The sequence below is a fragment of the Neopsephotus bourkii genome, unplaced genomic scaffold (assembly GCF_033783945.1).
Source record: "Neopsephotus bourkii isolate Nb327-2 ecotype Australia unplaced genomic scaffold, CSIRO-AGI_Nbou_v1 NB_234, whole genome shotgun sequence".
NCBI classification, from domain to species: Eukaryota; Metazoa; Chordata; class Aves; order Psittaciformes; family Psittacidae; genus Neopsephotus; species Neopsephotus bourkii.
The window spans coordinates 11,158,463-11,184,956 of NW_026900744.1; the positions used below are offsets into that span (position 1 = coordinate 11,158,463).

Here is a 26,494-nt window from a genome sequence, read left to right on the forward strand (position 1 = left end):
TTGGAATTTTTAACTTTGGAAACAAATACAATACCCTTTGCAATAGTGAAACACCACCGATTTTCTTTTATTGTTTGCCACACAGACGACTGCGAGTTGTACTCCTGAAGACATTCATGGAGAAACATAAACCAGCTACATTTGACACAGCTTTCCCCTTTCACAACTTAAACATCACTTACTGCTTCTCTAATTCCTGCCCATGCTCCCCAGCCTTTCCTACTTACATGCTTAGTTCTGACAAAACCCCAGTGGAGAAATCATTCTTCTTCATTACGAAATGCAATCCCAAGTTGTTGCTTGAAGGCATTGCCCCTTGCTCTCCTGTTTGAAATGGCGCGTGCACACCAAGAGGGGTCGATGAAACACACTGCAAACTGCATCCCATGCAGCTGCCCCTCACACAGTCCCATTTCCAGGATATGCCAGGGACAAGCATCTGATGACAGTATGTTTGTTTTTAATCACAATAAAACCCCACAGCTGCATTTTCCCCTCCACCGTGCCGTGCTGGGGACAGAGCCCAGCAAGTCAGAGTTGGGTATAAAGAAGGAGATGGAGTTTAAGCACAAAAGTAACAGGAATTGATGCAAGGCAAGTCTGAGGACTGAAAGGAGAATCACATGGAGAGAAGGGGGGACTCTACCCATTTCAAATAATACCCCCTTCCTCCTCCCCTCTGCCTGACACTAGCATAAGCATGGAACAGAGCTGTAAGACACAGATGTCAGACAGTCCACGCTGCACACAGCTGCAATCAGCATGCCCAGGGACTGGCAATCGCCAGGCCACACAAACAAGTCCCCCAGGCAAGCAAGACTCTTGAAAGGATTAAAGATGAGAGTCTCTCCTGTGGGTGCAACAAGGAGACTGTGGTTGATCACTTGCTCCCAGCTGAAGAGAGAACAAGCCTTCTGTCTGACATGGTTCTTCTCTTCCTCCTCTTCAGAGACTGGCATTACTGCTGCTTCTGGAGTGGGGGAGGAGATGGGGCAGGGGGGCTGCACTTGACGACTCAAGTTCATCTCTCGGGCAGCAGGACGAAGAAGATAGCCTTGAGGAAGTGACCAAAGCTGCAAACAGCGGACACGAGCCAGTGGGAGCGGAGGCTGGGGTCAGTGCTCACCACGCATTTTGTGATGTCTGCCTATAGGGGAGGGAACAGAGATCATCAGAGAGATGCCTCAAACCACCTCAGCCACCAGGGCAAATTCTCCTGGCCCCACAAGACCTCATCATCACTGCTGTATTTCCACTGTGCCACACTGTCAGCAACACAAATGCTTGCTCTGACACTTCATAGAATCATAGAATAGTTAGGGTTGAAAGGACCCTAAGATCATCAAGTTCCACTCCCCACCTCCCACTAAACCATGTCACCCAAGGCTCTGTCCAACCTGGCCTTGAACACTGCCAGGGATGGAGCATTCACAACTTCCCTGGGCAACCCATTTCCGTGCCTCACCACCCTCACAGTAAAGAACTTCCTCCTTATATCCAATCTAAACTTCCCCTGTTTAAGTTTTAACCCATTACCTCTTGTCCTAACTCTACAGTCCCTAATGAAGAGTCCATCCCCAGCATCCCTATAGGCCCCCTTCAGATACTGGAAGGCTGCTATGAGGTCTCCACGCAGCCTTCTCTTCTCCAGGCTGAACAGCCCCAACTTTCTCAGCCGATCTTCATATGGGAGGTGCTCCAGTCCCCTGATCATCCTTGTGGCCCTCCTCTGGACTTGTTCCAACAGTTCCATGTCCTTTTTATGTTGAGGACACCAGCACTGCACACAATACTCCAAGTGAGGTCTCACGAGAGCAGAGCAGAGGGGCAGGATCACCTCCTTCAACCTGCTGGTCACGCTCCTTTTGATGCAGCCCAGGATACGGTTGGCTTTCTGGGCTGTGAGTGCACACTGCCGGCTCATGTTCATTTTCTCATTGACCAGCACCCCCAAGTCCTTCTCTGCAGGGCTGCTCTGAATCTCTTCTCTGCTCAACCTGTAGCTGTGCCTGGGATTGCTCCGACCCAGGTGTAGGACCTTGCACTTGTCATGGTTGAATTTCATAAGGTTGTCATCAGCCCACCTTACAAGCTTGTCAAGGTCCCTCTGGATGGCATTCCTTCCCTCCACTTCCCTTCCACTGTGAGTTATAAAATCGGGCTCAAGAGCTCTACAAAACTTTCCTCATTCTGCATCAATAAAATTAAATATCCCCTTTCTTCACCCCTGGGGAAAAAAAATACTACAGCAAGACTGTCAAGCATTTTCCATTTAGAATAGCTCAGTAAGAGAAACTTTTATTCCCTTTTCAAAAGAGCTAGGAAGGCTTGGCAGTATCAGCATTCCCACCCTTTTCTGTAAAGTAAGATGCTTCCCAGAGGTTGTCCTGTTCAATATCAGCTCAAGTTGCTTGCACTTTTTCTCTTCCCTTAATGTTTTATTTGGAATTCGTTCAAGCAAGCTAACCCTCAATTTAAATCTAAAGCAATGCAAGCTTTGTTTGTGGAAATATGTGTGCTGGCAAAGATGCCTCCCCGACACGTGGGCCAGATTTAAAGATCGCTTGGGCAGCTGGCTTCAAGTATTAACAAGAATGGAAGCTGGCCTGCAATGAATAAAATTGACAACAATCCAGCAAATTCATGAAGACAGGATCTCAGCTGGCATTGGAAAGAAAAGGTGGAAAATATCTGGAGGGTAAAGCAAAGGGGACAGAGGTAGATAGAAAACTGCATCTTCTGGTGGGGGAAACAAAGTTCCTTCAGCGATATAACTGAGTTTGATTAAACTCCAGGCTAGCACAGGGAGACAGACAGACTGTAGCTCTGTAACACTCTCAACCCTGAGATGTTCCTGCTGTAGAACAGGACACAAGAGCTACTGAATACAATAATCTTTACCAGTATTTCGTTCCAGACATTGAGCCTCACCTGACCAACCTTGGTAATAACCAGAACAAAAGGTGACTGAGGGGACAAATCCTCATGCCCGGGTAGTGAGTACAGCTGCACTAACCAATTCCACCATGATCTTCAGAGCAAAGGTCTGTTGACAGCAGTCTTGAGGTTGGCCTCCCACACATTTCCTCACGTTTCACACATGGAAGTCTGAATGGCTGGCATGCTCAATCACCCTGCCCTGCTGTTCTTCAGGGATCACTAGGAGATGCTGAACCCACAAAGAACTGAGAAGTGGAGACTGCAGGAGGAATTAATACAGGCATGAAAGGATGGGCAGAAACAGGGTGACAGAAGGAAATGTATTGTAGAGGGAAGTAAAATGGGTCTGCCTAAATGTTTTCAGTGGTGGCTTAGCAAAGTCACCCTGTTTGCATTCGAAAACAGTCTGACCTGATTCACCCTACCCAGTTTTAGGGACCTGCACCATGTCATTATTTAAAATGCAGCTGTGTCAAGCTGTCCCTTTAGTAAGAGAAGTCATAATGTGCAGTTACCAGCCTGAACATGTATTTAGATGTTAAAGCAGCTGAACAATAATAAACCTAAGCTCTAAACGTTTTAAGTGCCTCATGTGAACCAGTGCAAGGCCCAACTATGCACACTAGGTTGATTATAGCTGCAGAAGGTTGACTTCCAGATGAGAAAGTGTGGACTCCCTACTAAAGGCAATGAACTCGCTGTGGTTAATCACGAGGAGCTGCAGTCAGAAGAACTTAACAGATTTGCATTGTGCTTGCTTAAATAAACAGAATTGCTCAGCTGTTTAACAACTGCCTCAGCTATTGTTATCCAAATAAAGCATACCTGATAAGCCACTGGAACTGAAAATAAAACAGATCTTTTGTGAGGCACTGATAACATGCTGCAATGGCAGTTTTATCTTCACCTGTTAATTGTTCAAACGAGTTCAAGTCCCATGCTCTTCTCTGCAGCTAATGTATGTAACAGATGCTGAAAAAAAAGTAATAAAAACCCCCTTTCCTTTCTGCTGAGGCTGCAAACTCTCCCCAGGGAGAGACGGTGCCTTAAAAGGTGAAACATTTCTTGTTTCTCCTAAGAGATTTGTTTTGGGTTGGGCTTTGAGGGATAGGGTCATTCTCCATCCTATGGAGGTGGTATGGGAACCTGCTGCTAAGTGGTTCAAATGCCTTTTCAAAGTCTCCACAGTGGCTTTTGTGAGACAGCTTGGAGCACAGTGGCTCCTCTTGGCAGGCTGAGCCTGAGCTGATGCATAAGAGATGGGGGCTGCGTGTACAGGGGAAAGGAGGATTCCATACCAAGACAAACTAACAACCAGCAGATGAAAGGGTTCCCACTACAGAGTGATTTGTCTGGCACATTTGTAAACAAGGCTGGGAAATTTCACACTGCAGTGCCTGGATCAAGAGGACCATTCAGGGAAGCACAGCCCAAGATGGCAAGAGGATGAGCAGCCTTTCCCCAGACTGAAGGAACCACTCATTTCTAGAGGGAAAATAACTCCTTGTTGCAGCCCAAAATTGCTGATAAGAGTACTGGAGAGAGGCTGTAATCAGCACAACCCAGCAGCTCTTACAGTTGCTTAGCTTGACAGGGGGCAGTGAGATTGGCTTCCCTTTCCTAGGGCCAGATCCCAAGAGGAAGCAGCATGTGTTTAGCAACTTCAATAGAAATATGCTTGTCATACAAACCGGGATCACGGGCAGAAGGACCTAGCCATGGACAGGACTTACCTACTCACCTTCAAGGAACTGCTTCTGGTCTGAGGTTGGGTTTTGTGGCTTGTTTGCTATGCAACAAACTTTCAAAATATGTCCATTTGGAACTATCAGAACACCCAGTTTTGAATTCTAATAATGTAATACAGAAAATAAAACAAGATGCCAACTTGGTAAGACACGCCTTACCAAAAGAAAGGAAAAAAATTAGTTGAAAACTAGGAGACACATTCCTATGCAACATTTCAATTTTAATGAAACTGGATATTTTCCAAAGGAAAAATTGTTTCAGAGAATACATTTCAACCATCTCTACAGGTACCCAGTTAAAGTAAACCTCAAATGATAGTGAGGCAGGGATTTCAAAGGCAGGAACAGTGCTACTTAACCGGTTGCTTTCCCAAGATTTCCTCTTCACCTGCCTCAGCACGATTATTTGTGCAAATGCAAAATTAAACACATCAGGACATTCAAATTAGAGGTCACTTTTCAGCCCAATCAAGCAGTTCCCTGACTCAGCTGAGAACACAAAGTCACATAGCTTTAGACAGGGCAAGGACGATTTAAGGTGGCAATCACACTTAGCAAATGCAAAGGATCCAAATTCAGAACAACGCCACTTTTCCAGCTGCCCTTTATCAAAAAGGTGCCTTCACTCCTGGAGAAGCTGGGTGACTGAATTAGGTACAGGCACATTTGGGGGGTCTCAGCACAGAGAAGCAATGTTCAGTTTGGAAAAAGACATCTCTCTGGTCTGCGTGGGGCTGGGAGCCTGATCGTTTCCTGATAGCTTGGGAATAAGCCCTCTTCTTGGAAAGGAGGGGATTTGCAACTGTGGCTCAGTTTCTAAAAGAGTGCATACCTTGGGAACAAGATGTCCCATGATTTCAATGGTGGCATATGGCAATATTTACCTCCAGGCAGCATCTGCCAGCAGTACAAAGTGCTTTTGGTTATATTGCTCCAAGAAGAGTCTATATCCCTGCCAGAAAGGCACAAAGACACTGGTACAGCTGTACATTACCCAACTGCTCACCACTTACATAGCCAACCAGTCAGCTCGGTCTCCTGGGGTGGTCACTAGAAAGGTGTCTGGCTATTTCACAGCACCAAAGTAAAGCTCTTACTCTGAACCATGCTTCACAACAGCATTGTATTTTCCATTGGGTATAGAGAGAACCAAAGAAATCAGATGCTTAAAGCCATATGATATGGAATCCAAACCAAAGCAGAGCAGCAGCATGCTTTACCCATCATCTCAGAGCAGTCCTATGACAGAGCCAGGAGCCCTCCCACTGTGGATGGGTGTTATGAGTGCCCTTCAAAGCATAAGTGCGCTACAATTTGAGCTACTTCAGAAGTATTCATGGAACACTCTAAAGGTCAGGGAATGGCACAAACTGCTGAGTTTCAATATCCCTTTCAAATTCCTTATGGTGGTAAGTCACGTTAATGTACTAAGCTTTGACCTGGAGAACCATGGAGCAGATGAAAGGGGAACTAAGTTGGCGGGCCTCATTTTTTTCAGTTTCTAGAAAAGAGCTGCCCAATAGAATGACGCCTCTTTACAGTCTCTGGCTATGACTGCCTGGCAGCTCCAGAGGTGTGCAGGTCAGGAACAGAATAGGCCCTGGTGAGTCAGGATTGAATTAATCTGGTACAGCTACACAGGAAGCTGAGGACCAAAGCAGTTGATGCTGTCAAGGACAGGACCAGAAGGCAGCCCAACAGAGGTGCAAGTAGGACAGTGGTGACTGTGGAAGAGAATCTCATCCAATGTTTTTCTGCTCAAAGCTGCAGTGGGGGTACTCTGGCTTTCATTAGCTGGGATACTTTTTGGTCTGCATGTGTGGGATCAAGCTCAGTCAGACAGCACCTCTTACCCAGCCTCCTCTCCTCTTCAGCCATGTCACCAAGGTCTTGCGGACAAACTCTCCCAGGCAATCTACGATAGTGTGAACCATGGCTGGCTGTGCGTGTCGCACACAGTCCACTGACAGGCCAGCTGCCACAGCATAGAGAGACACCACCTTGCCCCATGTTATGCCTGTGAAAAGAGGACAGGTCATTCAGATTTAGACATGCACACATAGCTCGGACTTGAATAATCAAAGGAAACAGCTCTCCTTCATTACACATGCCTACTGCATGTGTGCAGTTCCAAGTTCAGGTGCAGCCACACTTCTGCATGCTCTCCAACATCTGGGAAAAGAAATGGTAGGGTACCAGGAACACCTGCAGAAGCAGAATTGAATTATCTGACTTGGACATGGTTTGTCCCCCTCACAGCACTGGCTACACACCTTTGGAGAATGCAGCCCAAAGGTATCAATGTGCGCCACCATGGTTTATATTGTTATTAATGCTCAGCCACACACATGATGCACAGGAGGCAACTGAATTCAAAGAGTTTGAACAACCTGGGGATTTGCCACCAGCACACCTCTTAAACACCCTTTAGACAAAGTGTTCCTGTTGTTTTTTTTTTACATCAGAGGAGACTGTTCCAATATGACGTGCAAAGCACATGACATAGGCATCTCCAGTCTGTTCTTCCATACCACAAGAGCAGAAAAGGGAGGCAAAGGTACAGGGCCAAGGGGGTTGGTGTTCTTGATGCAAGGAATACGACTCAGTCACCATTTGAAAACAGGGTAGCTTCAAGTATTTGGCCACTCTGCCCATAATCGTTAACATTGCATATCCTGTCCCACTGAAGGCAGTGCAGGGACAGAGCATTAGTCAGTTATCTCCTAGAAAACAGCCTTCCTGCTAGGCTGACCTGCCAGCAGTGAACGCTCCATGGAACTTGTCCCAGCAGCAGTCATCTTCCTGTTATGGCTAGCGATGAGCGCTCAAGCTCAGTTCTGGACAGGAGCCACCCTCCCTGGGTCTCCCTCACAATTTGCCAACACCACTGGCCATAAACTGCCCATACTTAAACGTTGCAGCCAGCACTCCCCCACCAGGCTTTTATCAGTGACCTGGAAACATAACCCTTCTGCACCCATGCAGAACTACCACAGCCCAATGGCACATGGATTTCCTTTGGATCTGCTAGCTAGCTGAATTCCCCCTTTACTTTATTATCTGGAATAGCAGTATTTGATAAGTAGACTATGAAGTATTTTACAGTGTTAGGTCTTTATGGAATCCATCCAAGGTCTCTCTCAAGTGTAGTCAGAAGCCAGGTGAAGTTTTGGTATTTAAAAACCACACAAACCACTTCTTGCTGGGTTGCAACAAGAAAGAAAAGAGGCGAGAGGAAGGAAAGATTTGTTCAGTCATTACATCTAAGGACCAGGAGGGACTAAATACACAATCAGAAAACTGGATGTGCACAGCTGAGAAAGCAAACCCTTAAACATAGTCAAAATGAGGAGTCTCTCTTTCCTTCATTGCACTCCCAGATCCCCAGGCACCCTGATCCACCTCTTTGGAATGGAACTCCAGACTCCACACCACAGCAGAGCTCCTCACATTCCTTTAAAATATGCACAGATTTCATGTGCTTTCCAAAATCCTTCCACTTAGTGCCTCAAAGGGACACTCTCAGTAACACCTAAGAGAAGCTATTGAAATGTCCGCCACAGCAACGGCTTGTTAGACTGAAGAAAACCCATCCAGCATTCCAAAAAAGCCCTTTTGCACTGATGCAAGGCCAAAATTTCCAGACTGCTCTTTTGTAGCTTTGCAGCAACAGTAACAGCAGTAGCTCGGAGTCCCTGGTAATGCTCTGTCCTTCTCCAGCGCTATCTCCAAGATCAGAGGAAGTTACTAATATAGCTAAATTGGCTGTTATTCTGGTTTTAGTCGCTCCTGCGGTGTCCCTTCCCAGAGCTGTCACTCAGGAAGTTCACTGCCTATGTGGTATTCACACTGTTTATCTGTCTTTCTTGCATTGTGTCACCATGACAGCCAGCACAACGAGCCAGAAAGAGACTATGAAACCACATGAGAAAATACTAGGCAGAAGGGTTCTCCTGACAAGAAACAGGCTGTCCTGTTGCAGGTCAATACATCTCCACCCAATTAAAGAGGGTGTAACAGGTTACCTCTTGCTGAACAGTCTCCTGGCCCAGAGCCTCAGCTAGCTTATACTCAGCCTTAGTGTCAGTTTGTACAGTTCTCCATCCCTGCAGAAACGTGGCTCCTTGCATCTTGAGTTACATGAACCAAAGTTACCCAGAATTCCAGGGAAGAGTTCACTGGCTTATTCCCAAGCTCTTACCGACAGTGCTCTTTCTTAGGTATCTGAAGCAAGCCTGTTAGCTTTGAGGTATTTACATGGCAGTCACTAAGACTGCCAGGGAGTTGAAGACACCCTGCTAGAGAGAGCTGTAGTCTTGGTTAGCTTTGTTTTAAACCCAAGTTTCTCTTTCCAACAGAAGTGTATCCACAACCTATGAAAGATAAAGGCTCAACAGACCCATGATTTCCTTAACACTCAGGGAAGCAGTTTGCCCCACAGATGTGTCAGTTCAGGCATCTCTTCTGAGGGAGGACAGAGAGAAAGCCCTTCAGGTCTAGCTTCCCTGCCAAGGCTGCTCAACAGCGGTGCTTGCTGCAGGACTTGTGCAAGGTGAACGCTTCCTCAGGACACTGACAGAGCCCCTCTCCCTTTCTCACAAACAGCAGAAAGAGAGCAAGCTGTTGGCCAATGCTCATCATAGTGATAGATGTGAACGGGCCAGCGGTCACTTTCCATGATCCTCCTCTTTACAGATAATTCCTATAAGGGTCAAACCAATTTGTCAATCTGCTTTTCCTGCTGCTGGCAGAGCTGGGCCACAGGGGTGGGAGAGGAGGAAATATCCTGATTTCTTGGCATGGAGACCCCTATTGCCACTGCTGGAGGCAAAAGATGGAACCAGCCTCTGGCTGGGCTCCTCACCTGAGGCAGGAAGGCACAGCTTACGCTCCTGTTCACACAAGAAGTTGTAGGAGAGCCCTCAAGCAAGGGAAGAGCAGACACCTCTAACAGCTGCTCTAGACCAAAGCTGGGCCATGCCCGTGCCTGGTTCCTCTGCCCCGGGAGGGCTCCAGCAGCCACCCAGCCCCAGGCAGGGCAGGGGAACAGCTGCAGCAGCCCCCATCTGCACTTTTCCAGCTCCATTAACTTTTCTCTCTCAAGAACTCCCTTGGCAGGGTAGAGGAGTGCAATCGACCGAGAAGGCAGTGCCTCTGCCCAATGTGATGACCAGGCCAGGGCCAGGGGTCCCTAGCTTCATGCATACGCTGGCATAAGCTGGAATTGCATCTGCCCAGTGCATATAAGCAGAGAAGACACATTGTTTTGCTCAGAATTCCTCAAAGGCCTGGCTGCCATCCACACTGGGTGAAATGAGCACTCATCACCCAGCAAGACAATCTACTCGCAGCTTCCCATTGTTTGGACCAGCATGCACAGGAGCTAACAAAAAGAGGGAATGGAAAGCTGGCCCAGAAAGGAAAAATGAAAACATAGAAAGTTCTGAGGGATCTGCTCACAAAGGTGGAACAAAAGGATATGGAAAAAGTGAAAAGTTGCTTAGAAGGCATTTTAAAAAATAGGAAATACAAGTTGCAGACCCAAGGCCAGTCATGGAGCTGGAGGTATGTAAACACTGGCGAGCCCAGGGGAAACATGAATTAGCAGAAGACTGCTCTTGAAAGCGTTCCTGCTGCATATGAGCTTGTCTGTCCCAGGGGAGAGCTGAGGAAGCCATGAGACACAAGTGTTCGGAGCACCGCACTATCCAAGGTTACTCAAATAAAGTTCCCCCTGCTCCACACAGCACCAAAGCCTAACTTGCAAATCAGACCTAAGAGGAACATGATCAAGGGTTACATTTCAACCACTGGGAGAACACAGCCAACACAATATACTCTCCTCTGGTAGAGAGAAAGAAGCCCAGAGGGATGTGCACAAGGCAGGAAGCTCAGCTCATAAGGCCTAAATGATGAGGAAGCCGTGGGATGCATTCTAGCAGCATTTGCTGCTGCAGGGGAAAGTTCTCGTGAGAACCATCCCTGTTGTACAGGGTTCACTTGAGCCCAAGCACTCATGATTAAAAAGTGACAAGCAATGAATACAAGCTTTGCAAGAGCCCACATCCCTGGCAGCTCTTACCAACCGGAGGAAACTCTTTCCTTTAGGAAGGAAAAATGCATCTCCCTTTTCTACTTCTGTTTTTCCACAAAGTGACCCCTTCCTTCTGGGATTTATTTAAACAGCTAATGTAAATGCCAGCTCAGCCAGGCCCCAATCCAAAGCCTGTTAAAGTCAGTGGAAAGTCTCCTGCTGGCTGCAGAGCAGCTTTGGACCACACACCACAACCAGTGGTATTGTCCCAGAGGTGATGCTGCTGCAGATCCTTCAGCATCCAAAGCAGGTCTGGCTTCTGCAGTACCAGTCTCCAAACAGATGGACTCTCATCACCCTCAGTAACTAACAGGGAAGCAAAATACAGCTTAAGCCTTACCATGCTCTGTGAAATGCACACTTTCTGCCTGTATTCTCAGATGTTTATCTTAATGTAACTGGGATTCAAGCTACACCAGAAAAAAGCCAAACCTGAGATAACTCGAATAGACACTCCTCTACAGTTGAATATGGCACAATGTGCCCATGCATTGGGACCAGAAAGGATGCCAGATGTCCCCAGTCCATCTAGGACTTGTGCTTAGTCAAGAGGTGTAGACTTCGGACAGAAAGCGAGCACAGCCACCGCTACATTGTGAAGACTCAAAACCAGGCCAGAGTGTGGAAGAAGGCCATGTAAAGGATTAAGGAGAAAAGCTCTTCAGCAACATAGAGTCAACCCCCTCCTCCCTTGCTGGAAAGGCAACGTGAGTAACTGATGGGGCTCCCCAGACTGTCTGGGCACTGCAGTATCAGACTGAAGCTGTTTTCTTAATAAACTGGACAGTGAAAACCAGACTGGAGATGCTTTAGCCATTGGTAACTGGCATGAAAACTCAGACTGCACTTGAGCCTCTGGTTTCCTCTGCTCAATAAGAGCCTCTTTGCTCTGAACTATGAAAAAACCAGGAATGAATGTCTGGCTGCCACAGCCAGCTCTGATTTGCTGGATTTAGCATTAAACACTGAGTCCTGAGAACGCAGTTGGGATCCAGGAATGTTAAAAATCAGTGAACTCCTTCCCCTCTGTAGCTCATCAGCTTTCTAGCAAGAAAAATCACAACAGCGGATTAATAAAACCAACTGAGTACAAAACCCCCAGCTCACGCTCACAGGTTAACCTGTTAGCTGCTCTGAGGCAGATAGGAAAGAAGAAAAAGAGGAGCATACAGAGCACTGGGAAGGTTTGAATCCACCCCCTGTGCAGCCAGCCAACTGCCAGCCATTTAAGCAGTGCGGTGTCCTCAGACAAAGGGCAGCACTGGCAACAGAGCTTGAGCCTGGGCTTCTACCGTGTTCCCAAAGTCTCTATCATCTCCAGCCTCAAAGGGCTGAGTCCAGGTCCTGTTCTTACTGTTCTGAAACCCCCAGCTTTAGAATCAAGAGTTACAATTTGTAGCTTTACATTCAACAAAACCTTTCTAAACCATCCACGCTTTGCACTTGACTCCTGAGCTAAGCTGAAGAACAACTTCTAGAGAACAGCTCTTATGAGGAGTGGCTGAGGGAAATGGGGGTGTTTAGCCTGGGCAAGGAGGCGCAGAGCAGACCTTATTGCTGTCTACAACTATGTGAAAGGAGGTTGTAGTGAGATGGGTGTCAGTCTCTTCTCCCACATAAAACGCAGTAGGACAAGAGGACAAGTTGTGCCAGGGGAGGTTTAGAGTGAATATTAGGCAGGATTTCTTCACTGGAAGTGTTGTCAAGCAGTAAACAGACTGTCCATGGAAGTGGTTGGGTCATCATTCCTGGGAGTATTTAAAAGACTTACAGATGTGGTACTAGGGATGTGGTTTAGTGGTGAATTTGGCAGTGCTGGGTTAACTGTTGGACTCAATGATCTTAAAGGTCTTTTCTAATCTAAATGATTCTATGATTCTAAGAACACACACAGAAAAATGCAGCTCTCAATGAATGAGAGAGCAGGAATCCCAGGAGCCAGCAGGGCCTTCTCCCCAGCATCATGTTTTTGCAGCATAGCAGCATGCAGTCTGCTCCACCCACTGCCATCCACCTTTCTGGCTTAATTCCCTGTCACTTCAGCTTTGGAGGCAGGCCAGTCCTGTAGTCAGCTATAGTCATCCAAGAAGATAACCTGCTTACCTGCAATGCAAATACCTGAGCCTGCAAACTTGACCTTCATTTTTCTGCAAGCCTTGACGCAAGTGAAGCTCAGCTCTAAGTGACAAGACAGGGCACCTGCACTTTGAACACAGCCACACTCAGACATTCCTGACATACTTGCCCAGCTCTTGCTTTCCAGGCCCACAGAGCCTCCCAAGCCAGCCCACTGCAAAGGCAATCTGCATTCCAGGCATGCTCTGAAAGAAAGCAGAGGGCTGCAGTGCTAGCCACAGAATTCAATTCCACACATTTCCTATGACACAGCATCAATTTTGCTGATCCAGGGAGGAAATCTGCCTTGCTCAACCTGCCAGGAGCCCTGCTTGAGCAGTCCCTCTCAGAGATCTATTTCGTCATCTGTTATGATTCAGGAGAGGATCTGTGCTCTCCACCACAACACACTTTAGGTCTGAAGGCCAGGGTGCCAGCACAGGGCTTCTCCAGGCCGTCAGTGGTTCCCATACAGTTCATCCTCCTAGAGAAGCATAGCTAATTCTGAAGGTGAAAAAGGGTTTGAGTGAGGAAGCCTATCTGAAAGCACAACAAAACCTGGACTTGTATCCTACTCCCAAAGTACAAGAATCAGTGCTTCCTATGACGCTTACCATGTCAATGTCACTGGATCCAGCCCTTTCACAGTACTATCCTGTTGCAAGTAGCTCTCTTTGGTTTTTTGTTTTCTTTAGTTTCCAGTCTCTAACATCTGTTGTCCCTTCCGCAGACAACACAAGACATTGCAGAAAGCCTACAAACCATGTCAGGGCTTGCATGATGTGTATCTCCATGTAAAATGTTTCTCTTCCCTTGATTCCCACTGACTGCATTCCCAATGACAGGCAGGGACTGTTTTCATGGCAGACTGAGGTTCCCTTGCAAGAACACAGCACAGAGCGTATCCTTGCTTTTGACAATCGTCTCTGACACCAGTCAAACAGAAGCAGAGGAACATTCACATCTAAACAGTGAGAAAGACAAAGCATGTGCTCATCTGGAACAGCTGGCTTTGAGGGCCAGGACCCTCTGAGTGTCAGAAAGCAGAAGCAGCAACTGGAAGCAGCAGGCTCATTGCAGTTCTGGCTATTGCTGTGGGAAAGGAAGCCAGAAAGAGAGGAACTCCCTTGTGATGAGTTGGTTCTGGCTCCTAGCATCAGCAGTGTGAGCTGGAACAAGGGAGACTCCCATGTAATGAATCTTCTGTTGCCAATGATGAGCAAAAGAGGTTGGAATGAGTGGCCTCCCTCTGCAATAAGGTAACACCACCTCCTAACAAGGAAGGGCAGGAGATGCCTTCTAGAATGAGCGAGAACCTGCCAGGAGGATATAATAAAACAGGGCATTTCCCTGCCAGAACAACAGAGCATAGTGGAGCTGTCATTAAATCATGAAAGCAGGGCACATTGCCAAACTGCCCTCTCAGAAACCAGGCCCCACCTTGCAGGCTATCCCAGAAATATGCCTTCTCTGAGAGAGGTGGCTCCATCCTGTTCCCTTCCACCCAGCCCTGTCTGCGTATCTGTCAGGGCACAGTACCTGCGGTGAAAATCTGCGCTGCCACTGCCAGGAAAGCATCTGTCACCACTGTCTCCGAGTGCAGGGAGATGTTCAGTTGGCGGGCGATATTCCGGTAGACGTTGGGGCGAATGTATTCCAGCTCATCCCCTGGAAACAAATGGTCAGGAGTCAACATGCGGAACACCAAGTCCTGCTTTCACCACCTAGGAATTACAGCTGGGGCCACCTCACATATCCCTTCAGCCAAAGACTTAACCCCAGATCCACCTTAGTTTAAACAGGCAGCAGAGAGCCTAGGGTCATTTAAATGTAACCCCTGCTGCCTGCAGCCTGCTCTCCTAACATCCCCTGTGCTTGGGGGACAGACAATAGCCCTATACTAGTGGTGTAGCTGCAGTAATCCCCAATTATAAATGATGTTTCCCTGCTGCCTGTCTTTCGTCCAGTGCAGGAGACAGGCCTCAGATAAGCAAAGCCATCTCGTTTTTCTTTGGAAGTGGAAAAGAGGTATGCACATCTATGTAAGCTTTTGAGAGATACACCCTTTCTCAACATCCCATCAGACTTGTACAAAAAGCATCAAGATGAGAGTGACTCAAAAATGCTGGAGGCTGATGAAAGTCAAAGATCCACCCAGAGCTGCGTGACAATAATTGTGCAGAGGCTATCAGCTCAGCTGTTTTCCTCTCACACAGGCACTTGAGTGATGTTCTTGTCTTTCTCTCCTCCAAATGGTTAAAGAGATGTTCTTTTGCCTGGCTCACTCCTCGGCAGCAAGGCTGCTGACACACACAGACACATGCTTTCACTTCCAGGTTGTTTTTTCTCCAGCTGGGAAATGTTTGGAGGTGTTAGGCTGGCTTGAAGATGAAGATGGAAATACCAAGGACAAGCAGAGAACCTCCTCCCACAGGTTTGAGCTATGGAGCATGGGCAACAGCAGTGAAACTTATCCTCTGTGGCAAAACAAACCGGTTTTGAGCAGTAGAATTAATAAAGCCCATTATATATATATATATATAAAAATCCATTCCAATGGATTTATCTGTCTATTGGTGTTCACAGATATTTGATGAGGGTTGCACAGCTGCTGCAGGAGCATGACACAATGCATTCATTGCATGGGACCGAGGCCCTTTTCAAATGGAGAGTCTTATCTGGATTTAGAAGGACACTCTATGTCCTTCTGCGCAAGGGCGCTGTAGAGCACCCAGGGAAGAGGAAATCTGGCACAGCAGCCTTACATCCTGCTGCAAGACCCAGATGACTTGCCCCAGTCAGATGGCAGATTGATCCTCCTGAAAAATATCATTTTTGTGGGAACTAAAAAGGAAGATGGCACCCCAATCAGGAGCTTGTTACAGACACATTAGCTACTGATCCTTAAGTCATTTAGCTGGCACCCAGCACAGCATAGGCAAAGAGCAGCTCTACTGAATGCCACAGACAAGCTCTCCAGGCCCTTTATGAACGTGGGATTGTGTCACACAATCTGATGGCAAGAGGAAACCCTGCCAACATATGGTCAGCCCTGATACAGGAAAACCTCAGTTGCATTACTCAACAGCTGTTTTCTCTTGCAGGGAGCACACAGGCTTCCTGGTAAATGTAAGGAAATAGGGATAGCACTGCCTGTGGTTAGTGGAGATGGAGGCATGGGAGGGTGGGATCAGCACTTGGTAGCCTGCCACCGTTACAGTTTTTAACGAGCAGTGCCTGGAGGCCACAGATGAGATCAGGTTTTGGTTGGAGGCACATGTGTTGTTAAAGTGGGCCCTGCCCTGAAGCAATGCACAGGGCAGGCAAGAGCACTGACTGAAGAAAAGCACTTGGAAAGCAGTCCCAAGTTGAGGGAGACTGCCTGCCCAGGCAGCGCAGGTCCTCTCCAGCAGCACCATACATTGCTGGCAGTCCTTGGTGCCCATGTTCCAGTGCCTGACTGTACACTTTGCAACATCCAGAGCAATCTGTGTGCTTCTCCTTGTTCCTCCAGGAACTATGGAGGAACAGGCAGGACAGCAGTCACAATTCTCATATGCAGAAGCTCAGTTCAGTGGTAAAAGGGTACTTGTCTGGGCCTTAGCCGGAGGAGAGAGACATTCAAATAAACCAGACCTCTGACACCTATGGCAGGTTGGTCTGGGGTATCTCTTTGGCCATACCATTAAGTTTTACCACCTCTGACTCAATTGCAGTAGTTAGCTGCTAAGCCTCACTGAGCTGATGGGCTCTTGCTCCCCATGACTGCAAATGCATCACCTGTGCCCAGCACCTCTGCTCACCCAACAGCCAGTTCATCAGACTCTTTGTGTTCAAGAGAGCTAGGAAATACTCCAACTTCTCATCTCCATGGGCTTCTCAGCACTATCACTGAGCAAAAACTAGCCTGGCTTCTTGCACTGCTTAGCAAGCAGCTAAGCACTACCATTCCTGGCAGGTGGCTGGGTACTACTTGGACTTGTAATGGTTATAGCAGCAAAGGGGAAAAGAAGGACACAGGCTGTGTGGCAGGCAGAGCTTCTGAACAAACAGGATGAAAACAACTCTTCATCCTAACGAGGAGGACTGCTCACCCTTCTTGTCGCATGGGTACCACAAACAGATTTGTCAGAGAAGGTGCCAAGTTCCTGGGACTGTCAGCCAAATCTTTCCATCTGGACACAAGCAACTAACAGGAGAGTCATCCAGAAGACGCCTTCAGATGCAGTCTGCCACCTGCTTGCCCTTTAACATGTTCCTGGCCACCCACAGAAGAGCTGTGCAAACAGATCTCAACCCCCAACCCAGGCAGAGAAGAAATGGAATTCAAAGAGGCAGTGGGATTGACAGAACAAGAAGAAAACTCCAAAGATCAAACAACCACTGGAAACAAAAAGAGAAGTAAAATCATCATAGGAGAGAAAAAGTGGACAAGAACAAATGAAAAAGAAGTCACTAAGAAAGGGGAGAAAGAGGGGAGACCAGCCTGATCCTGAGTTTGTTAAGCCCAGCTAGAGATTACTTCACCAGACTAATTTGAACTTCTGTATGATTAAATCAGATGCAAATGTTAGTGGTAGTTTCCAAGCCAGATGTGAACTAATGTACTCGCCTGCAGGCAAAGAGGGATGTCAGAAGCAACTTCTGAGAATGAGGTCAGCATCCTGAAAGACAAACAGCTAGACTTTGAGTAGAGGAGGCTAAAACCTAAAGCAAAAGGCCAGGCAACTGTCAGCATTTAGTAGGTGCTGTTGTTGCAAGCACAACTCTAAAGTATGTCTTCAGGTAGCAGCCTACAGGCATAACCTTCAAATTGCTCCTCCTGCACCCTGGCAGTCACCTGTCCATGATGAGGGCTGGAAAGTTTGGGCAGTGTATGACAGGCAGCATCAGCCAACTCCAAGAAGAAGCAAGAAAACTCATGTTTTGCTACATGATTAAGGCAGGCAGAGGAAAATTAAGCACACTGTCATCATCCTGTCATTGAGAAGCAGCTTTTGCAAGATCTCAAGCACACATGGTCTAAGCAAGTACACCTTGCATCTGGGCAAGCAACTGATGAAGCACCGAGTCCAGAGGTAGCAGAACTCTACTAGATGGAAGTTTGGGTTGCATCATGGCAGACAAGTCACATCTGGAGAAAACAGCTGTTAAAGTGCCAAGCTGAGAAAGACTCCTGCAACTACTGTGAGAACCGTTTCACAGCTGGAGTCTTGTGCAGATAAAATTAGTTTGCTGTTGGGCTTTATTGGACTGCATCATGCTTTTAAGTCGTTCCAAGTCCTCAGAAAAAAAAGTATCTCTGCAGAAGCACTGCACTGAGCTGTGCTCCAAGGGACTGATAAAACGTAAGTAAATGAACTGTTTAGAGAATATGACTGAAACAAAATCTAAATGCCCAAAGCAGAGAAGAAAACCCTCTGTATCATCAACATGAAAAGCCTCTTGGCACTCATCAGTTCCAGAAACCTTAGCCTGGTCTGAATTGCTCCATACAGTTTCAGTTCCCACCCATATCTGCAGGCACTTACCCAGTCGCAGCAGTATGGTGGACACCTCAGCCAGCTTACCGCCAGGCACTGGTGCATTGTACTCAGGTTTGCTCCAGCTGACACCTGCTCGAATTAGCCTGGAATTGATGTAGTCTCTGCAGAGAGCCTTGGCCTGGGACACAAGCTCCTTGTCAGTGGGAGACCTGTCAAAAACCTCCATCACCTCTGCAGCAAAGACTGAGGAACGGCGCAGCACTTCCATCCTTGGCTGCTCAGCCTGCACCTCACCCCTTACACTTGCTGGAAGGCTGAGCTGGTGCCTTAGATGAGAATCTGCAGGAGCTGTGTGGTGATCCTCTGGTCTCTTGGTCTCATTTCACCTGGTGAATAGAAGAATCTGTGAGTCCTCTAGTGTTGCAAAGATGTAAATCAAAACCCCAAGTATTGCACCTTACAGTTATGCTAAACATAGTAGTGTCATATTTGCTAAACATCTGTCTCAGTGCATCTTACAGACAAGGGGCAAAGTCTTCCATCTTTCAGCCACTCTCACTGGCAGCATTACCCACAGAGGGGCTGCAGTTTTGAACTGTCAAGGTGTCTTTTCTTTCCCAGTTCAGATTCAGCAGTCCTAGAATTACCCTTCAGAGAGACTGGATGGTCAGAGCGTGGAAGCAATTCATAGAACATGTAGACAATCTCAGCTTGTTTCAATTAAACTGGAGAAAAACAAACCCTGAATCCCAAATACCAGCTCTGGTAACCTCAACCAGATGTCAGACTTCCAGCTCAGTAGGTCATGGATCTTTCTGAAGAAATGCCCTATTGCAAGAACAAGGGCACGGGAGCATCTGCAACATGCATACTATTTCTCAAAAACCTTTGGCAATAGCAGAGAGAGCAAACAGAAAAGCAGATTTTAAAGAAGTTTTAATGTGCAAATACCTAAAGAGAAAAAGAATTTTCAGAGGCACCTGGATTCATTTGTTGATTGGAGTTTTTTACCCAGCGCTGCCTCTGAAGTCAGAGTCAGACCAGTTTTATTCAGTTGTTAGTAAATGTATTTTTCAGTCCCCAGTTTTAGACATCTACTTACAACAGCGATTTTTGAACAAAATAAAACCAGTTATTTTTGTTTCTGCCAATGAAAAATACACTTACCTCTCATGTTGCACTCGTCCCCCCTCAGTGAATTCTTTTTGGGTTTGCCTTCATGCTTCTCTGGAAGATCTGCATCAATGAATACCTGGTTTAGCATTCATAGGATACTGTCACACTTGTCCTCTGTAGAGCCCCAGACTTCTCTGTCTCACGCTCTTCAGGGCTCACACCAGTGCTTCCTTCCCCCTTCCTGTCAGTCTCGCATCCCACTGCACTCCACCGGGATCCTCCGGGGTTGCTCTGCTGCTTTTGAGGCACTCAGGCGCAGAGGAAAGCTGCTAGCTTTGGCCTTGTAAGGAAGATGAAATAACCGGGAGGTGGAGTAGCTATAGCCAGGGAGCCACGCTTTCTCCTCCCCTTTCTTCTCTCTTAAGGAGGTTCTACTGCCAGCACACTGAGGCTTTGTTCAAGGACTCATTTTCGGGGCCAGGGCAGGAGAATGATTTCTGGTCCAGGTTATCCCGTCCTATGTAACAGGCAGAGAGGAATGCCCTGCTGAAACAGGAGTGGCCCCTGGTGAATTCCTGCGGTGGCTTTTCCAGAGCTGATGCTGGGTGGTCCTTTTCATACAATAGCCACATCGGGGAACTGCAGGTTGAACATGCTTCTGCAGTGGGCTAATCGCACCAGTTCAGTAGAAATGAGATGACTAACAGAGAGCCACAGCCCGGGGCTGAAGCAAGTGGTGCTTGTATTCCCCCAAACGATGAGTAGTCTGGCTAATGAAGTGGGAGTAGTTTGCCCAGAATGAAGTGCTTTGCAGGAACATGTCCATAACATTTCAGTGTTTTAAGAAAGCTAACATATAAAGTTTAAGGAAAACACAAGAAGTAGTTTTACAAATAGAAGTTTCCTGGAGACAAGAAATGATACCGGCCCAGATACAAATTCTCCCCAGCAAATAACAATGTGTACACTAACAACTGGGTACCTGGCATGTTCAAATTACAGCCTTTCCAAAAGGAGGTCAGAAGCAAGAAGTAGCTTCTGTCATCTCTTGCTTGTCACCTTTGAGAAAAGAGTCAAGCACACCTCTCAAAGGTGTTGATACCCAAGTACAAGCTTCACCACTGCCGGTCTCAAAATTCAGGGATAAAAAGTGAACTGCATAGAAGAGCATTATTATATGATGCATCAAATACTGTGGCCAACATCCAACACACAACTCACACACATGTCTTGACACAGAGCATGTGTTGGTCTTCCATTAACTGGACTGCTGGAAACTGCTTTGCTGCACTGGGAAAGGGGCTGCAAGGAGACTCTTCTCCCTTCAGCAACAGAACATCTTTCTGACCTGATTTCTTCTGAGAAAGGATCAGGTTAATAAGAGGTACACAGTGCAGTCAGCAGGGGCTGCTGAAATACATGATGTGATCATATTATGTTGGCAACAGTGACTGTGTATCTCCAGTTGAGAGAGTTGGGTTTGTTCAGCCTGGGGAACAGAAAGCTCTGGGGAGATCTTAGAGCAGCTTCCAGTGCCTAAAGTGGATGACAAATCTGGAGAGGTGCTTTTTACAAAGACATATAGTGACAGGACAAGGAGGGATGGCTTTGGGCTGACAGAGGGGAGGTTTAGATATTAGGCAGAAGCTCTTCCCTGTGAGGGTGCTGAGGCACTGGCAGAGGTTGCCCAGAGAAGCTGTGGCTGCCCCATCCCTGGCAGTGTTCAAGGCCAGGTTGGATGGGGCTTGGAGCAACCTGGTCAAGTGGAAGGTGTCCCTGACCATGGCAGGGGGTTGGAACTGGATGAGCTTTAAGGTCCTTTCCAACCCAAACCATTCTGTGATTCTATTTGCTCAAAGCTTCTCTCAGAAATGTGTTTTTATGCACCAGCCTCCCTCAAATTTAAATACAGTGACAATAGACAGATGCCTGTCCCATAGAAGCTGAAATCAAGATTCCTGAGATCCTGTGCTCCTGCCCGTCCCTCACCCACCCCTCCTCTGCAGACTGTGCCTGATGGTCTTTTGGAAAAATCATATTCGTGCCTTCGCAACTCTGATGGCTGAAAAAAATCATTGAAAATTATGCCTTAGCTTCCAGCAGCAGCTGACAACTTGAAACCTGGGTCCTATTTAAACTGTCCCTATTCAGTAGGGCTCTGAAACAAAGATGAATGCTTAAATATCAGTTCTGCTTAACTAATTATGTTTCCCAGAATTCTGGCAAATATGCAAGTGTCACGGTGCCTCCCAGCTCTCTGCGAGTGCCAACCCCATCCCACGTTGTTCCCTGCAGGATGCAGCACCTGCTTAACTTCCACCCTGCAGCAAACACACAAAAACTGGAAACATGAAGGCTGTGTGTAATAAACCAAATTTTATATATAAAAAAGCCCCATACAGCGGTGCATGGTTATATTATTTACACACTAAAAATACAGCATCACACTGAAAGGTAGCAGTAAAAACAGATGAAATCACAGCATGCAGTGTTCAGCTGAGCTGAAAAGAACAGAGTGTTACAATCCTGTCAGTGGATTGAGCTGCCAGTGTCATCTGACCCCCTTTTTCCTTAGTACGTTTAGGTTGTAACACTTAAGAGGCTGGATCTATACTGGAAAACCCTTGTGGCAAAGAAGTATCAGGAAACAGTGCAGAAACAACTTGTATCACCCCAAATCATTGTTCCCAAGGTAGCTATTGCTGGCATTACTGGATTGAAAAACAGGATCCACACCACAGTTCTGGCCACATTCGGTCACCCACATCTCCTATGGGGCCACCAAACCAGCTTGGAGCATTCATATTGCATTCATCACAGAGGTACCACTACATTTTAGAAGCATGTCAAGTGGAAACAAACCTAGGAGAAACCACATCAGCAAGCACACAGCAATAGTCTAAATGCAGGCAGCTTATGCGCAATATTAAATAACTTAGCTGTTAGAGCTAGCTGTGAGCACACTAAGCTTATGAAAGGCTCTGCATGATATGGTTTCCTGCAAAAGCACAAGAGTATCCCTGAGTGCCCTAGGAGGGAATTTGCAGCCTTGTTCACACAGCCTGGTTTCTATCAGAGGTATTGTTTTGTTTCACCTCTCAGTGCCAACCCCAGCTACTTCACACAGCCTACAACAACTCCATCAGGAACTGCACACTGCAACATAGATCCGATGTTCTAAACCACCTGCAGAGCAGGGACTTAGAAAGGCAGAGGGATGCCAGAGAGCCTGGGAACAAAGCCCGCTAGCCCCTGCCTGCTACAGAATGTTTCCCTTCAAAGAGAAGATGCTCTGGCACTGTAAACAAACCATCCCTGAACCTTCTTCTGCATTATCTCACCCAGTTATAACATACTGTCTTCTCTCCGCTGACTCTTTGTCTGATTTTTGCAGCAGTACTTCAGTTCTGTTTGTGCAGTTACCGCTTTCCACAGCAAAAACACCTCATGATGTCAAGCTTTAGGTTGCAAAACCATACAGGAGAAACGGGGAGGCTGGAAGGAACACTTCTTTGTGTACAGAAATAATTCTGCCAGCTGCAACAGGAAAACAATACATGGAAGTAGCAGCTTAATGGGACCCAAGCAAAACACTGGGGCTTTTTGAAACTTTCTCTTGCTTCTGAAGGGCTTTATTCAAAACCTCCTAAAAGCCAAGCAGTTGTTTGTATTACAGGTGATAGGAACACCCTGGAGCACCCTTCCTGGAGCAGGATTTTGCAATGCCAGGTGTCACATCCCGTACTAAAGAGGCCGTGTCACTGTGAATGTATCTTCCACAGCCTTTAGACAGTTCTCCTTTGTGAGAATGTGGGTGTAGTGACTTAAACCCATCAAGTTTAGCTATCAGACCACTACTTAGATCTCTGACAAAGATTAGCACTGATACACGGTATTTTCTTCTCTTAATCATCTATAGTGCTCACTACCACTGTAGACACAACTTCCTTGTTATATGTGTGTTTTGACAAAGGCAGAACAAAGATACGATGTACTCTGGAACTGATGGACAAGCACAGTGAAGGCGAAAACATAGCATGAATTTGTTTTTTTGTCTCATTCTAGCCCTTTATCACCCACAAGGGTTGGGGATCATTGCACACTTACACACAAGATACACACACATGGACAGGTGAAGATAGGCGGGTGCCTCTGCCTGCAATGACCCTAAAATCTCAAGAGCCTGAAGTGGGTGCAGGCACTTCTGCACTAGCTCAGCAGCATTTATGAGCTCTGACACATTTATCTGCTGCTTTGAGACACGTGCTGGTGCACAGATATGTCCTACGCAGGAATATGAGTTTCTGGATCTGATAATCACAAGGCAGGACTCTTTACCCGGCACACATCTTTGTGCCCTAAGCATGCTCCAAGGGATTTAGACTCAAATTCTGCATACCCAGAATGTAACACTAGTTTTAATTAAACCCTTCACTGATTTCAGAAGGGGTGATTTCAGGCTCTTCACTCTTGGCCTCTAGTGCTGGGCAGGGCAACAACTATGCTTTTCAAAAAAACCCTGTCTTTTCAAGTTGACAGACAAACAGGGTAGGCTGATGCCTCCAGTCTGCACAGATAAAGTTTGGAGTGTGATTGCTTCATACGCAGTTGATTATACCATACCGCATTTAGGCCATTAGGATGGAGATCCACCCTGATTGCCAGCAACGTTGTTTCTACACACTTGATACACCTCAAGACTTTATGGAGCTCCATGTTGACAAAAACTTTCTTCAAGATTGCTTTGGTTGACAAGATTTACCCCTCTTACTCAGTGGGGCAGTATAGGGCTATTTTTTTGGCAGCAGTTAGCTAAAGCAACCTTCACATCCAGCTGCTCATACCCATTCCCAAATTGTCCTTCCTCATTACGCTGCTATAATTTTGTGGTTGCTGGCTTCTTGTTTTCATCCAGATGCAATAAACCTTCCATCCAAAGAACATCTGCAGATAGAGTTGAATTAATACTACCAAGGCAGCTGCAAGCAGAAGGAAACAATTTCAGCTTTGCCATCAAGACAAGCATCCATGAAACTGTAGCACTAGTATCGTTCCTGCATATAAAAATGCAGGTGTGGTAATCTGGTCCACTGCAGAGGATGGAGAAATGCTGACAGAAGGTTCTCAACAGATCCTTCTGCAAGAGGAATGATTGGTGGGCATGGGTGGGTTTCCCACCTCTTTCAAGGTGACAACTTTCATGGCTCCTGACGAAAGAGGTTTTAACTAAAAAGTGCAGGGGGGCGAAGGAAGAAGGAGGAAGGGGAGAGACATATGGCAACATTTTGTTACCTGACATTGAGATACCTGAATCAGCCTTATACAATAGCAATTCCTTCCTTCTAGCTGAAATATGAGCTTGATCAAGTAGGTATCCAAAGCAGGGTTGCCTTACATTTGTTGGCTTTGAAATCCATCATCTCCCCTCCTTCAACTGGAAACCTTTGGGTGAGAGTGTTTACATGTCTCTGAAAGACAGTTGAGTGCAGTAGCTGCTCCAAGTATTTGAGATAAAGCAATGCATGAGCCTGTTCCCGGTCAGGGAAGGAGGAAAACACCACTGTCATCATTAGTGGTCCCTTCCTAAGCTCCACGGTCCATCCTAGTCATTCCTCTGGACTCTCAGGAAAGATCTGCTACAGGACTTGAACCATCAATTCAGCAAGGAGGCTCATAGTGCTCTGCTTCTTACCTAGCTTGCACATCTTCTCCAGTGCATCAGACTCCAGCACTGGGCATGGGCATGACAGCAGCAAACATCTGCTGGATGTTAAAAGACATTGCAAAAGATGGTCAGAATGGACCCACTTCAGTCAAAGCGATTTAAGTCAATTTTAATCATATATAAAAATCAGCAAGCAGGAAATGTTGTTTGAGGTCACTGATTTTAATCTCACTTTATATTTGTTTCTAAGAGAGGGTGAGTCTCAGACTTGCAGGAATTAAGACCTGTTTATCTTGATTTAAAAGAAGTAGATGGTAATCATTATGAGCTATCAGCACAAAATCAGCTTTACACAGACCTGCACGAGGTCTGTGCCCTATTTGTCTTGCATACTCCCCAAAAAGCATATTTTCACTTGAGGTCTGGTTTCTCATTTCCTGGTAACCACAGAGCAGTTTCTCTGGATAGAAGCCAAAGCAGCACAAAATGTCTTGCTGGCACTAACATACATATAGCATTTTGTTAGGAGAAATATAATCTTAGTGATTTAAGGAGAGCTTCAGTTCCAGAAGCAGCCGGGAGATCAGGCCACTGCAGTGTGAGAATGGTCAAGTGATTATCACAGGACCTTGAAGGAACGCATTTAAGAGAGCCATTCATGGTAGGTTTGGTCCAGAGAGTAGAGGCCAAGGAAGTGTTCATTAATAAACGGAAGTTTGATACTAGCATTAAGCCCCTCATCAGAAAGAGGCATACAACCAGGTAGCTTTGCACCTTCTGTTTTACAAGAGGAGAGAAAAAGCTTTTCAGAATCCTAATTCAAGCAACTATGCATTCAATCAACTGCATCTTCCTGTTTAAAAATGTCTCTGGACAAGTATGGGCAAAGAGGAATTTTTCCTTAACAAAACATGGATTGATATTTTTCCCTTCCACAAAGCATCTTGGATGTACAAGCATGGGGGATTCTTTCTCTGAAGTACACGCATCCAAGTAATTGGTTTTATTTAGTGTTAATTTAGTGTTATATTTTAGTCTGATGGTATGAAAAACATGTACTCAGAAGAAAAAAATCCATTAGCAAGGGGAATAACAGCTGTCAAGTCACCTGGGGAGAGAAAAAAGGGAGTTTCCTCTGTAAGGCCTTGCACACTGAACTCAGACCCAGGGATCAGCACTGCAATGGGTTTACTCCACTGTTGCTCTCAACACACAAATGGAATTGTAAGTTTCTTTTCCAAGGAGTGTCCAGATGGCTCCCACACATGGCAGTTGTGCTCAGAAACCAGGTCAGCACAGACAGTAAAAGCTTCAGAAAGGTGCAGTTAAA

At 46.5% G+C, this 26,494-nt stretch overlaps 1 protein-coding gene across 1 annotated transcript; it reads right to left on the reverse strand.

Annotated features, from left to right (window-relative positions):
- Window positions 1-650: 650 nt before the first annotated feature.
- On the reverse strand, window positions 651-19,857 carry BOK (BCL2 family apoptosis regulator BOK). Its single transcript, XM_061345258.1, has 5 exons — window positions 19,551-19,857; window positions 18,429-18,769; window positions 14,437-14,565; window positions 6,542-6,705; window positions 651-1,147 (listed from the first exon to the last, which is right to left on the reverse strand). The coding sequence occupies exons 2-5, from the start codon at window positions 18,649-18,651 to the stop codon at window positions 1,022-1,024; spliced, it is 642 nt and encodes a 213-aa protein (XP_061201242.1). The 5' UTR covers window positions 18,652-18,769; window positions 19,551-19,857; the 3' UTR covers window positions 651-1,021.
- Window positions 19,858-26,494: the final 6,637 nt, after the last annotated feature.